Consider the following 14,717-nt stretch of genomic DNA (forward strand, 5'->3'; position numbering starts at 1 on the left):
CCAACAGCATTTTCTATACAAATTTTAGAAAAATTTCTATGCACATTTTAGAAAAATTTGTATAGAACTTCAAAAGACCCCAAATAGCCCAAGCAACCTTGAAAAAGAAAAGCAACTCTGGACGCATCACAATTCCAGACTTCAAGTTATATTCCAAAGCTATAGCGATCAAAATAGTACAATGCTGGCAGAAAAATAGGCATACAGGTCGATGGAACAGAATAGAAAACCCAGAAATGAATCCACAACTGTATAGTCAATTAATGTTCAACAAAGCAGTAAAAAATATACAATGGGAAAAAGAGAGTCTCTTCAACAAATGGTGTTATGAAAACTGGACAGCAGTATGCAGGTTCCTCAAAAAGTTAAAAATGAAACTACCTTATGATCCAGCAATTGCACTACTAGGTATTTACCCAAAGAATAGAAAAATACTAATTCAACGGGATACATGTACCCTGTTTATAGCAGCATTGTCTACAATAGGCAAATTATGGAAACAGTTCAAACTGATGAATGGATAAAGAAGATGTAGTATACATACACAATGGAATAATACTCAGCCTTTGAAAAGAATGGAATCCTGCCATTTCAAATGACATGGATGGAGCTAGAGAGTATTATGCTAAATAAAATGTCAGAGAAAGATAAATACCATATGCTTTCTCTCATATGTGGCATTTAAGAAACAAAACAAACAAGTAAAGGAAAAAAGAGAGAGAGGCAAACCAAGAAACAGATTCTTAAGTATAAAGAACAAAGTGATGGTTACCAGAAGGCAGGAGGATGGGGTGATGGGTGAAATAGGTGATGAGGATTAAGGAATGTCCTTGATGTGATGAGCACCAAGTATCACATGCAAGTGTTGAATCAGAATATTGTACACCTGAAATTAATATTACACCATATGTTACCTAACTGCAATTTAAATACAAACCCATCCTGCGAGGGTCCAGAAGACCTATCTTTCACCAATACTTCAAGAAATAAGTTTGCAAGGGGTGCCCCAGCTAAAAAAAAGAAAATGTGGTACACACACACATGCACACACACACAGAGGAATATTATTCAGCCACAAAAAAGAAGGAAATCTTGCATTTGCAACAACATGAATGGACTTTCAGGGCCTTATGCTCAATGAAATAACTCAGAGAATGACAAATAATGCATGATCTCACTTATATGAGGAATCTAGACAAACAAAAACCTGAACTCTTGGATACAGAAAACATCCTGTAGTTGCCAGCGATAGTATAGAGAGTGGGTAATATGGGTGAAGGTGGTTAAAAACACAAACATCTAGCTATTATTAAATAAAGAAGTCAGGGGGGGTGTGCCTGGGTGGCTTCTGTCAGTTAAGCAACAGACCCTTGATTTCAACTCAGGTCATGATCTCACAGTTCGTGAGAAGGAGCCCCGGGTCAAGTTCTGCACTGACGATATGGAGCCTGCTTGGGATTATTTCTCTTTCTCTCTTCTGTCCCTACCCTTCCTCCTCTCTCTCTCTTTCAAAATAAATGAACCTAAAAAAAAAAAAAAAAAGGAGTCATGGGTATGTAATGTACAGAATGATGACTACAGTTAATAATACTCAGGTATATTTGAAAATGCTAAGAAAGTAGGTCTTACAAGTTTTCATGACAAGAAAAAAGATTTGTAACTATGTATAGTGATCAATGTTAACTAGACCTATTGTGATCATTTTGAAATATGTAGAAATATCCAATCATTATATGGTATGCATATAACTAATATCATGTTAAATATTAATTATTTCTAAATAAAAAACTATTGGCATAAATTCTAGACTATTATTTAAACTGAAAATATAATAATAGAGGAAAAGGAAAAAAAACCTTACCAATTGGTTCAGCAAATCCTGATTCAGAGAAAAAACTACTGTCAGTTCTAATTATAATGTCATATATTATCATATTAACAAACAATTTTCCTGTGGCTAAGTGTCTGGACTCTTTTTTAGATTTTAGCCATATTCATTGCAAATATATTTTCAGAAATTATTTTCCTTTGTTTTATATTATTAATAATGCCCAAATTGGAATTTTGGGCTAAAATATATGCATAATTAATTATTTTAAAGACTTGTTCCTTAAAAAATTTTTTTTAATGTTTTTTTTGAGAGAGAGAGACAGAGTGCGAGAGGGGGAGGGGTAGAGAGAGAGAGAGAGAGAGGGAGACAAAGAACCCGAAGCAGGCTCCAGGCTTTGAGCTGTCAGCACAGAGCCCAATGTAGGACTCAAACCCACAAATGGTGAGATAATGACATGAGCTGAAGTCGGATGCTTAACGACTGGGCCACTCAGGTGCCCCAAGTTGTTACTTGTAAATCTAGAGGTAACTAGGGGCGCCTGGGTGGCTCAGTTGGTTCAGCATCCGACTTCTGCTCAGGTCATGATCTCACGGTTTGTGAGTTCGGGCCCCACATCGGGCTCTGTGCTGACAGCTCGGAGCCTGGAGCCTGCTTCGGATTCTGTGTCTCCCCCTCTCTCTGCTCCTCCCCCACTCGCATTGTCTTTCTCTCTCTCTCTCTCAAAAATAAATAAACGCTAAAAAAATTAAAAAAAAAAATCTAGAGGTAACTAAATCTAGAAACATACATACAAAAACATACATTTTTTTGTCCGATAACCTCTCTGATCTGTTTATGCTCATGAAATACAAATTAAGAAACATATCAGAGTAGTTACAATTGGAATTCATTTAGTGACCTTTGAGGCTTGGACATTCTCCAGATATTTAGTTTGACTTTTCTGTTGGGTGAATTAACTGTACATGTTCTACTGTTTCTCAATAGGAATGTTGCTAACCTATAAAAATGACACAAACATTTTTGGTAGGTCAAACTTGCACTAGCATCTACAGTATTATTTCTACATAGTTGGTGTTGTTGGTGTCCCTGCTGTGTTCTAAGGGAAGATCTGGATGGTTAGGGTTAGGGTCTCCTTACTCTGGTAGAAGAACAAAGCAAATGGTCTTTCTGGAGCCTATTAAGCTCTTACATTATTGCCTATTACAACAGGTTTATATCATTTTTGAGCAAGTCAAGAAGTTATACCTCTTAGTCTCTATTCTTATTATATTTTTTGTTAACTTTCCCCATCTGTTTGCTTATGTTTATGAATATCACATTGGATTTGGTATCAAAGACAAGTTTGATAATGGCATTTCTTTTAATATGTATGATCTACTAATTTTTATTCTTAATTTTTTACAATATCATTTATTATTTATCACTATCACACAGAGAGGAAGAGTAGAGAAATATTAGAATTGAGTTTTAGACCATTGACATGGTAATAGCAATAGGGAGTAAAACTAGTTTACATTCTATGAATTTTAGGATTTCAAAAGGAACTTACTAATGGATGATGCAGGTTCTTTAAAACAGAAGGGAAAAAAAACAGAAAAATAAAGACATAAATAAGGTGTAGTATATGAAAATATACCCAATAAAGGAATTTCTCTACGTTTTGAGTCAGAACAAAATTGTTACTTATGCAATTTTCAGAGGGTGCCTCCAAAAAGAAATGCAAAGGGATTTCAAAACAATTGAAACTACTTGTGTTTAATGAAAGATTATTTTAATACATGATTAATCCTGGACATTTGAATGTTCTGTTTGAAGGACCTCTGTTGAGACAGACTCTTCTTTGTGTATTTCATCTTTCTTATCCAGGGCAAAGAAATATTCAAATCTTTTAGGAAGGTGGGATGATGTTACAGTAGTATCTATCACTCTATCTTTTTCTTTCAAAACTGGACTCTTGTTTTCTTTACCGATTCCTTATACATTTTGTTTTGAAAAGGATTTTTATTTGCTTTGTGATCTTTAGTCATATAATAAATGCTTTTAAGCTTTCCTGCAAATTATCAGTAATCTCTAAAAAAGGCTCACTAATGTGAGAGGAATACGGGAAGTAAAACAATAACATTAAGATTTGCAAAGTGGATTATGGCTATGCCAGACTTATTTATCAAAAGATCTTTAGGCACATATTTTTCCAGATAGTATCCACATAAAAGTAACTTACTGGAAATGTTCTCAATGGTTCCTGAAAAACAAAAACAAATAAGGGAGATTGGTTTGACCTACTATCATAGGCCTCCCCAAAATACTCCTTTGTGTTGTTTTAACATCTAGCTTCTAAGCCATCTACGATGATCTTTCATTTTGGAATTTCTTGCAGAAACATAGGTCTGTGGACTATTCTTGTATTCACCTCCTCCTCAATGTCTTTACTGACGTTTACTGTACTGTATGTAAAGTTTATTTATCTCTTTAATTCCTTCTTCCTTCCCTCTCCTTTAATTCAAAGACTAATTTCCTTCCCTGTGTCCATTGCATTTCACCTAAAATGTTGGTATTTTTTTCTGTCCTAGTATGGACATTTAATTTTTTTAAATATACAAACCAGTTCTCTTGATATAAAAAGAACAGTGTATTTCTCAGTTTATTCTTTCTACAAACCAGTTGTACAAACCAGTTGTTAATCACTGATGACTCTAAATTAACTTTTGATCTTCTGAAAGTGAAAAATCTATGAATAAAATGTTATGCACGTTGCAGGAGTCTAGTACATACGGGTGTTACAAATAAGACAAAAACTTACTGGGAAGTGGTACAGCTCTACCTGAAATACAAAACAAGTAAACATTAGCCCTTTTCATTAACTTATTATTGGACTTAAACACTTGGGTATCTTTTGAAATGATGTGCCAGAAATACCAAAACTACTGTCATCTTGTCCTTGTAAATCCAGAGAAGGAAGCTGTCTATTAGGGGTGTAAAATACACAGTCCTGGGATAGGAAAGAATATTAGAGGAATGAAGTCTGTGTGCTCAAAATATATTTAACTCTCTCCCCCCCCGCCTCCACACACACATCACAGTGACTGATTAAGTTTTTCTTCCCAGCCTCTGAGAACTTTCAGAGACTGGAAAACCACTGCTTATCTAACCTTGGTTGTTTGCTATTTTAGTGCATTTATTTTTTCATTTCCTTTTTTATTTTCCTTTTTTTCCAGGTGTCCTCTATTATTTTGAATTTAAAAAGTGGACTAATACCAAAATGCTTTTAGTCTGTGTTTCATTTCTCCCTTTAAGAACTAGTAGACTTTTTTTCCTTGTCAGGAAAAATTCAATGGGGGATGCTTGGAAGTTGGAATGGAAGTCAATGAAAATTAGATCTGTTTCTGCATAACATAATCATGGAATATAATGCCAAAGTAATCAGTTTTGACTCTTCTTTCAGCTTGAAGCACTCAATAATTAAAAAAAAAAAAAAGCCAAACAAATGACGACTTGTTGGCTGATTCAGAAAATCTTAATTTATAGAAAAACAATTGCCATTTATTATTAAAATATAATATTTTATTACCTTAGCAGGCTAGCTATAGTTTGCTACTTGGGACTTTTCCTAAATTATGCTTAAAACATCTCATGCAGTTGCAAATAGCTTGCTACAATTTTTTTCTTTTGTACTATTTTCTTGGTTCATGTTCAGTGAGTAGCTAGAGGTTAATGATTTTGAAGTCTTGTTAGTTACCTTGAAGAAAAACATAGTGTCTTTCCTACTCCTACAACATTTTTAGCCTTGCTCACTTATTTTTTTTATTTTTTTAATGTTTATTTATTTTTGACAGAGAGAGAGACAGAGCATGAGTGGGGGAGGGGTAGAGAGAGAGAGAGACACAGTATCTGAAACAGGCTCTGAGCTGTCAGCACAGAGCCTGACGCAGGGCTTGAACTCACGGACAGCAAGATCATGACCTGAGCTGAAGTCGGATGCTCAACCGACTGAGTCACCCAGAGGCCCCTCACTTATTTTTTTAATGTTTATTTATTTACTTATTTATTTATTTATTTATTTATTTATTTATTTATTTTTGAGAGAGCATGAGTGGGGAAAGGGTACAGAGAGGAGTCAGAGGATCCCAAGTGGGTTCTGTGCTGACAGCAGTAAGCTTGATGTGGGGCTCAAACCAGGGAACCTTGAGATCATGACCTGAGCTGAAGTCAGATGTTCAACCAACTGAGCTACCCAGGTGCCCCTAGTCTCACTCATTTAATAAGCACTAAATCATAAATTAATGAAGTTATAAATTGCATTTATTTAATGCTTAATGTTTATTCTTGAAATTTTTCTCTTGACTGATTTCAGGGCTCATGTTCATTAACTACATGAATCTCCATATGTTCCTTGTTGACATACAATGACAACATTTGAGATTCCAAATGGACTGAATCTGGCTTCTCACAGATAACATGCTTTTTTCTTCTGAATATGATTATTTCATGGTCTCACTTTTGTGGGGGAAAAAAAGTGAATTTTCTTTCTGGGGACCATTTAATTTATATTCTTCACCTTTTGCTGTGGCTAAAAACCACTTAGGAGCCTAGCAAAAATCTTATTTAGATTCCCTGCTCATTCCACTTCTATTCACTTTGAATTCAGGATTAAATTATGTTTGATGTTGATAAGAAATTTAGTTGATTAGAATTTCTCATAACTCATATCATCCAATAGTCAGTATGCTTAATTCAGAAAATGAACAGACTCATGGATGGGTGTTTCAGGATCTTCTCAGATACAAAGAAAACATAACAAAAAATGTTACTTGTCTAGGACATGAATGCCTTCTTAGAGGCATGGTAGGTTTCCTGGATTAAAATCAAAGTTACTATTTTTTCACTTCCCAGAAGATGTCTTAGAATACAGAAAACGAGAGTAGAGTGAAAGCTCTTTTTACTACTTGACCCATTTTACTGACCTTTGTGTTCTTTGTTGGAGGACATCTGCTGAAACCTCTGTAGAAGTGGGCAAATTCCTTTGGGTGCCCTTATGTCCCCATCTACTGCAGGAAGAAGGTAGAAAAGCTATTAGAAAAGTAGTAAGTTGTTTAAACATTTCAATTTTAAAAACAAAAACAAACTTCTTATGTCTCAAATTGGACTCTCTCTATAGATTCCAGTATATAACAGTGAGGCAAGGTTTTATTTTTATTTTGCATGGATGTGTGTTTCTGTTAGTTAACCTGGTATTTAAACTCTCTTGTAAACCCTCACAATCTAAAAAGTTCTGATTAATAGATGTGTAACCTAAAATGGAAAGTAATATTATGATTTGCAAAGTGATATTATACAGGTCTTCATATACTTGTTTTTGAAATATTCAGATTGAGATAAATGAAAATGACTTACTGTAAGCTTCTTAGAGATTCTTAAAATACAAAAACAAATAGAAGAGTGTGGTGGATTGACTAATGGTCTCCCTATTGTGTTTTTCAAGGTGAGCTTTAATATCTAATTCCTTAGTGCCCCACAGCTTGGAGTCCTGCTGTCATGGCCAAGTAGGGACAGAAATATTGCTTTACACTTAGGTGTATGCATTATGTTTATGTTAGTTGTTAAACTTTCTTGCTAATTACAAAAACAAAAGATCTTAGTATGAAGGAAAGGCAGAAGGAGAAATAAAACATGGATATATATAAAGCTGGACATCTTAGGAGCTAGCATTAACAAAAGCAAATCATATAACTAAGAATTAATTCCAACTTTTCTCAGCTCTTCCTAAGTTAAGGCAGAAACACATGCCTGGGAGGAGGCTTCAGGTTTTGATTACACTGGCCTTTAGCAAAAGTACAGCATAAAATCATAATAGTTAATTTTATAAATCACTTGCTAGGTGTTGTTCTACTCTTCACAACAATCCTATTATTCTTCCCGTTTTACTGATAAGAAAACTGGGTCCAGTAAGGTAAAGTAAGTTGCCTGAAGTCACACGGTTTTTAATTTGAGCTAAAGCATCCAAGCCTCTGTGAGCCTGCCTTCCAGCATGCGGAACTGCTTCCCTGCATCCCAGTTAGCTGTGTCGGTGCTATAATATTGCAGCTTTGTCTTTCTTTTTTGAAACACTTTATTTTGTAGATGTTTAAAAGTCACACTTTTGGGGCATCTGGGTGGCTCTGTTCGTTGAGTGTCTGACTCTTGATTTCAGCTCAGGTCATGATCCTGGGGCCAGGGGATCCAGCCCCATGCCAGACTCCATACTGAGTGTGGAGCCTGCTTAAGACTCTCTCTCTGTCTGGGGCCCCTGGGTGGCTCAGTGGGTTGAGCGTCCAACTTCGATTCGAGTCATGATCTCATGGTTCATGGTTTTGAGCCCCACATTGGGTTCTGTGCTGACAGCTCAGAGCCTGGAGCCTGCTTCAAATTTTGTGTCTCCCTCTCTTTCCCCTTCCTCTACTGTTCACGCTTTGTCTCTCTCTCTCAAAAATAAATAAACATTAAAAAAATAAAAAAAGATTCTCTCTCTGTCCATCTGCCCTCCTCTCCCCCACTTACACACACACACTCTCTCTAAAATAAAAAAAAAATAATAAAATAAAAAAGAAAAGTCACGCTTTCTCCCTCATTTTTATTTTTAAAATTAAATGGCCTTTTGGCCTCTTTTGGCCTTTCTGAGAGGCCACAGAATTGTAAACTAGGAGCCTGTCAAACCTAATTAATGCCAGATCTGGGATTCAAATTGGGTTTGTTCTATTCTTAGGTTTCCCCCATGTTTCTATCCCTCTTCAAGCTTTCTAGTAGTGGGAAAAGTGAGAATGGTAAGCCTCTGCCATTTCACAAATGTTTATTAAGTATCTGCCAAGGTCCAGGCACCATCCTTGGTACTGAAAAGAGTAGAGCAGAGTGAACCTACCCTTGAAGGACTTGATAGTGTCATAAAGTTGAAGTCGGCAGTTATGTTAAATGATTACAGAAATGTGTAATTACTTTATTAAAGTGTGGAGCAAGGTACTAGTGGAACACTAAAGAGGACCCCAGTTAGGATATCTTTTAAGACCACTTCTTAGGTAGGAGAGCCCGGTTCAATGTAAAGATGCCTTGGGGCTTAGTGCAGTGGAAAGAGTATGAATATATGGCATAAAGACACGAATGTGGAAGGTGAAACTGCGGGAAAAAAGAAAAGGTGGACGCTCTTATTGGTCTTGAAACTTTCTTAAAACTTTCAATCACAAACAGTATTATGAAAAGTTGATGTATTTGACCTCAGGATTTTTGTTCAAGACCGTTCACTTTAGATAAAGTTCAGGGACACATGATTCATTGGGAGAAAATATTTTCAATGTGTTAAGAATCACACAGAATGAATCCCTGGAATGCATAAAATGCCAGAAAATCAATAAGAAAGGTTCCAGAAATGTAATAGGAAAATGGGCAAAGGATGCGACTGGATTACTTTTAAAAGGTAAAAGCCTGAGTGGCCAATAAGTACGTGTAGAGAAGTGCTTCACCTTGGAAGTGGTCAAGGAAATGTAAATTAAAACAACCAGGAAGGAGGAAGTACCCATCAGAAAAGCAGAAATTAATGTTCCTGCACCTGCTATTTTCACTCTGACCACCAGAGTTCTGTACTTCAAACTGTTTTACATCTGTGGCATTCCTAAAGATCATTGATGATTTTTTAAGAAAATGAAAACCCCAAGGAAAAAAATATGAGATTACTTATGGTGGCATCCAACAAAACAGTAAGATGTGTAAAAGATGTGGGGTGAGGGACACTTTCTCTTACAGTTGGAATATGTGTAAATTGTTGCATTCTGCAAACAACTGGAAATAAAAAGACTGTCTATTGGTATAAATTCTAGAGAAATCCCTCCTGGACACATGAAATGACAAGGGCTAGATGGTTGACCTCTGTGTTGTTTGGGACTTCAGGGATTTGGTGCCACCTTTGGAGTCTATCATTGAAGGGAAAGGACGAGGACAAAGTATTTTGGTAGGCAAAATCTCTATTCTTTTAATTCCTTCCATATACACTGCAAAGTTCAGGCATCCTAATGATATTATCAACATTAAATATTTGTAATCTTAATTTCTATTTCTTTTTTCTCCTTGCTAATTTACTTACTTAACCTTTTAATTTTTTGTACCCCATGAGTATTGTTCTTTATTTGATGTGAACTTTATATATGTTACTGACCTATTATTGTAGTGGGAAAAGTGAGAATGGTAAGCCTCTGCCATTTCACAAATGTTTATTAAGTATCCTTACTTTCAGTATAGTTTATATTTCCCCATAATCTTTAATAATAGATTCTGTAACAAAAAGAGTGGGATTGAATAATATGAATTTATCTAGAATTGAAAATGCCAGGGAGAGGGAACATTCTGGCAACTGGAAAATGTAAAATAAACCAGAAATTGGAAGTTGAAAACAGTTTACTATATGCTGGAACATTTTGTATAATTCAAAGACAAAGAAGCACATTACTTTTTTCCCCTTGTGAGTTGTAGAACGTTATCACTGATAGCCCTCTGGGGAAGGAGATTGTATCCGTCTGCTGCACACTAAACCTTCTATTAGCTGAGATGAAAGAGCCATCCTCTCTCCTTTTCTCTGAGATTCTAACAGAAGAAGTACTTTAGAAACTTATCAAAGCTCACTTGGTTTCAACCTTGCTACTACCTTCACCTCCTATATTTTACTCTCCCTGAATTCTTATTCCTCTATAATGAGAACCAAGTAATTTGGAATTCCTGGTGGAGATACTGTTAATGGTCAATTCAAAAATTCACTCCCCCTGCTGTCTAGCTTTTTAATAGTAATACATTAGGGTGCTACATTTAGAGTTTATTGGTTGCTTCCACAGTTTACTTTTCATGACTTATTTCTTGTTTTTTGCCTCTTTATTTCCCTGGCTAGCTTCCTTTTCCTGCTTCCAATTCATCTCACCCAAAATTTCATGGTTTGTATCTTTTCCTGGGGTGAACCTTTTTTGACACTGGAAAGAGAGTTGATTTAACAAAGTCCTCAATTTATTCAGTAAGATTAAATTTTAAGCACATCATTAAAATTTGGTACAATGTTATCTTTTATGCTACTGAAAAGGAAAACTCAGTTTAATAAAAGTCTGTAATACTGCAGTATATATGAAAATTACAAAAAAGATAATAAACTTACTTAAGAGTGGAGCTGATTTTGCTGAAATACAAATACAAGCAAAAACATTGTCAGTCTTTTGTGTGTACAATACATTTACCCATTGTTAATCTTTCTCCAGGGGTCTTTTAAATACATTTTAAATATTCATTTGTTTTTGAGAGAAAGAGCACATGAGAGCACAGGAGGGGCACAGAGAGAGGGAGACAGAGGATCTGAGGTAGGCTCTATGCTGTCAGCTCAGACCCTGATGTTAGGTTCAACAGACACGGGGCTGGAACTCATGAACTAGTGAGATCATGACATGAATGGAAGTCCTACGTTTAACTGACTGGGCCATCCAGGTGACCCTCCCTAGGGGTCTTTTAAAATAATACCCAATAACCATCAAAACTGCTGCATCAATTACTTTGCTTTTTTAAAAAAATTTGTTTAATGTTTATTTATTTTTGAGAGACAGAGAGAGACGAGCATGAGTGGGAGAGGAGCAGAGAGAGAAGGAAACACAGAACCTGAAGCAGGCTCCAGGCTCTGAGCTGTCAGCACAGAGCCTGATGTGAGGCTCCAACTCATGAACCTTAAGATCATGACCTGAGCCGAAGTCAGACCCTCAACCGACTGAGCCACCCAGGAGCCCCTGCATCAATTACTTTGATGCTTTAACCCAAGGAAAGGGATTCTTTTATAAAAAAATATATTCTGTCTAGAACTGGAAGGCATGCTAGGTGTTCATGATCTAGCTACTAAACTCCGTTGCATCCCTCTGGAGAGTCCCCACCAAGTGAGAAGCTTATGCTTGTGTCTCTATCAAAGGGAGGCTCATTCCACTCAATGGTCACCATTTTTTCTTGGGCCTAGACTGGTTAGCACAAAGTTCATAAATAAATGTTGGAGTTTCTTTCTGTTCTCTCTGGGACTAGAAAACCTTTCATAACTTGGAAAAACACTAGTCATTTAAACCTGACAGCTTTACTTTTTCATTCTCTTCACTGTTCTTGTTTCCTGCTCCCCTACTTTGTTTCTCTAGTTACTTTTATTCCACAATCTTCCAATAATTCAAATACTAAAGTATAAGTAATGTCAATCTTTGTCTTTCCTAATCTTTTTATTTACTTTTTAAACTGGTAGTCTTTTCTTATCTTCAGGTTGATTTTTGTTATTTGGAACGAAAAGCAATTAAAAAGAAAATCAGTTTTTGCATACAGAAATTTAAAAAAAAAACATTGAAAAAATGAATCTCACATTCATCTGGAGCTAACTGACCTAACAAAGTGAGAAACAGCTAAATAACTTATTGTCTAGTCCCACAACTTCTAATTTAGAAAGGAAAAAAATTGACATTACTAATTGTAATTTATTGCCTTATTATGTTAACAGCCCAATTATTTCTCCACGGGTGAACATTTGGCTTCTTTCCTATACCTTAGGCTATATTTATAGCTTATTTTTATTTTTATTTTTATTTTTGTTTCCCCTTGTGTTATTTTCTTGACTCCTACATAATGTGTGGTTACTTGGTCAAGATATCTAGTCATTTTGTGGACTTGCTGTTATCCTTAGAAATTTGTCTATTTGTTTTTATAACCTTACTATTGAGGCAGGAGGGAAGGGAGGTTCAGGAGATAAGCTGACCAAAGTAAAGCCATTTTGGATTTTAGGCTGACCTTTAACCTAAAAGTCAGCAGGTCATAAAAAGAGTCACAAGATATGACTCGTAGAAAACTACAAGACCCTACTCCTTCTGGTAGTAAAAGCCACATAGATTGGACATTCTTGAAATCACTCCCTATGGGTAATTCTATAACCCTAAGACCATGGAAAAACTAACTGCCCAATGGGAGTGATATACCCAAAGTTAAAAAGTAAGCCTCTTCTCTGTATGATTAGCTAATTTAAAAAAACATATAAAACCCTTTGTTAGAAGCAAAAAGGGGTCCTCTTCCTTACCTGGGAGGAGAAACTACTACTTTGTTTATAAAGTGTCTCCTTTTTTCACTTCTATACTTAATAAATCTTGATCCATTTCTCTAAAAGGCTTACTCTTGAATTCTTTCTTGGGCAAAGCCAAGAACCCTCTGAAGCGCTCCCTCTTGGGGCCTTGGCCGGTTTGGCATCACCAACACTGAGTTTTATCTTTAATCATCTGATGTGTGTGCTTCTTTGTGTTTCTAAGCTGGGCCCCAAGCTCCACAAACACAAGGACTTTGTGTTCCTTTGTTTAGGACCCTGCTCTATGTATTTTTTCATCTGGCTGTTGACTTTTTTCTTTTATCTTATCCTTTAGTTAACTGGTAAATGTCTGTAAGTGTGTCTCTGAATTCTATATGCTGAGAGAGCAAATTAATCAAACATGAGGAGGAGGTCACTGTAGCTGGTGAGTCTGTAGCTGTCTGTAGCTGGTGGGTCAGGAGCGCAGGTAACAGCCTAGGCTTACGACTGTGGGGATAGGGAGCACTCTTCTAGGACTGAACCCTTAACCTATAGAATCTGATGTGATCCTTGGGTAGGTAATGTCAGAATTAAGTGTGGGGGAACACCCCACATTGGAATTGGGTCCAGGAACCCTAAAAGAGGAATTGATTTAAGCCTCTTCTCTTCAAACATTGCAGTGGGTTGAAACATTGCCTATATGTTGCAGTGAGTTATATTTGGAAGTCTTGGAAGAAGTCATGCCATTTAAATTCCCTACTTTCCGTTATACTATATTTTCATTAATTTAATGAAATTGTTTCATTATTTGTTTAATATTCTTTGCTTAATACTTGTGAATTCCACCTGTTAGTATTTTGTTTTTGTTTGCTTTTGACAAGGAATTTTTTTAATGTTTATTTATTTCTAAGACAGAGAGAGATCGAGCATGAGTGGGGGAGGGGCAGAGAGAGAGAGGGAGACACAGAATCTGAAGCAAACTCCAGGCTCTGAGCTGCCAGCACACAGCCCAATGCAGGGCTTGAACTCACAAACCATGAGATCATGACCCGAGCCGAAGTCAATCGCCCAACAAATTGAGCCACCTAGGCGCCCCGTTTTTGGCAAGGAATTTAAACTAAATTTAGAACAGTATTTCTTTTAAAATATGCAATCCATTAATTGATGTGGTTTATTGGGTTCTTGTCCATTATTTCTATCTAAACTCTCCTATATCAATTTGTCTTTTGGGGGAAAGATTATTTTTATTTTGGTTATTTGTTTACTTAATTACTGCATTTAAGTTTCCCCACAAACTGACAATACCCTCCAAAAATGGAGATTAATGGAAGGAGAATACAGATTTTTATAAAATATTGGGATATGCAAAGCTGGGTTTTGTAACAGGCTGATTAAGCAAAAATCCTTCATGTACTTGATTGCCCCAAAATTGCTTTAATTAAGAAATGTAAGAGGTTTTGGAGGTTCCTTTGGTAGTTTATAAAATACCAACACATCCATCTAAATATCTCTCTAAAATACATCTTCAGGTTGAGTTTCAATATCTCAGTTCATTATAATATAGAGTCTTCCACCCTTGCTACAATGGTATAACAAGAAAATATATGTAGGTGTGTGGTTTGATCACATTTGTCATTAAAAAAACCTCAACTTTGCAGTTAATTTTTTTGTTTTGTTTTGGGTTTCTTAAAATATTCTTAGGAGGGAAGAAAGAAGAAAGAAGTTTATATTGCCAGTGGTGGATATTGGTAGCATTCAGGGAGAGAAAAAAAAATCCTTACTATAAAATATTATAGAATACAGAGATAAATAAAAAGCCAG

The 14,717-nt window shown here is 35.9% G+C and overlaps 1 protein-coding gene across 29 annotated transcripts in view; it reads right to left on the minus strand.

Annotated features, from left to right (window-relative positions):
• TSBP1 (testis expressed basic protein 1) overlaps nucleotides 1–14,717 on the minus strand; it is a 219,772-nt gene that overhangs the window by 36,434 nt on the left and 168,621 nt on the right. For 23 of the 29 annotated variants that reach the window (XM_042938383.1, XM_042938378.1, XM_042938375.1 and 20 more), the window contains 6 exons: nucleotides 10,989–11,009; nucleotides 6,793–6,876; nucleotides 4,632–4,652; nucleotides 4,053–4,073; nucleotides 3,381–3,398; nucleotides 1,862–1,879 (listed from right to left, as the gene is read on the minus strand). The exons of 1 other annotated variant lie outside the window; for it this stretch is intronic. In XM_042938383.1, the coding sequence (XP_042794317.1) occupies nucleotides 1,862–1,879; nucleotides 3,381–3,398; nucleotides 4,053–4,073; nucleotides 4,632–4,652; nucleotides 6,793–6,876; nucleotides 10,989–11,009 (183 nt within the window). The remainder of the gene's footprint in view (nucleotides 1–1,861; nucleotides 1,880–3,380; nucleotides 3,399–4,052; nucleotides 4,074–4,631; nucleotides 4,653–6,792; nucleotides 6,877–10,988; nucleotides 11,010–14,717) is intronic. 5 more of the 29 variants (XM_042938395.1, XM_042938391.1, XM_042938379.1 and 2 more) reach the window with 3 other exon arrangements.

This window comes from Panthera leo, chromosome B2 (assembly GCF_018350215.1).
Source record: "Panthera leo isolate Ple1 chromosome B2, P.leo_Ple1_pat1.1, whole genome shotgun sequence".
Taxonomy (NCBI): domain Eukaryota; kingdom Metazoa; phylum Chordata; class Mammalia; order Carnivora; family Felidae; genus Panthera; species Panthera leo.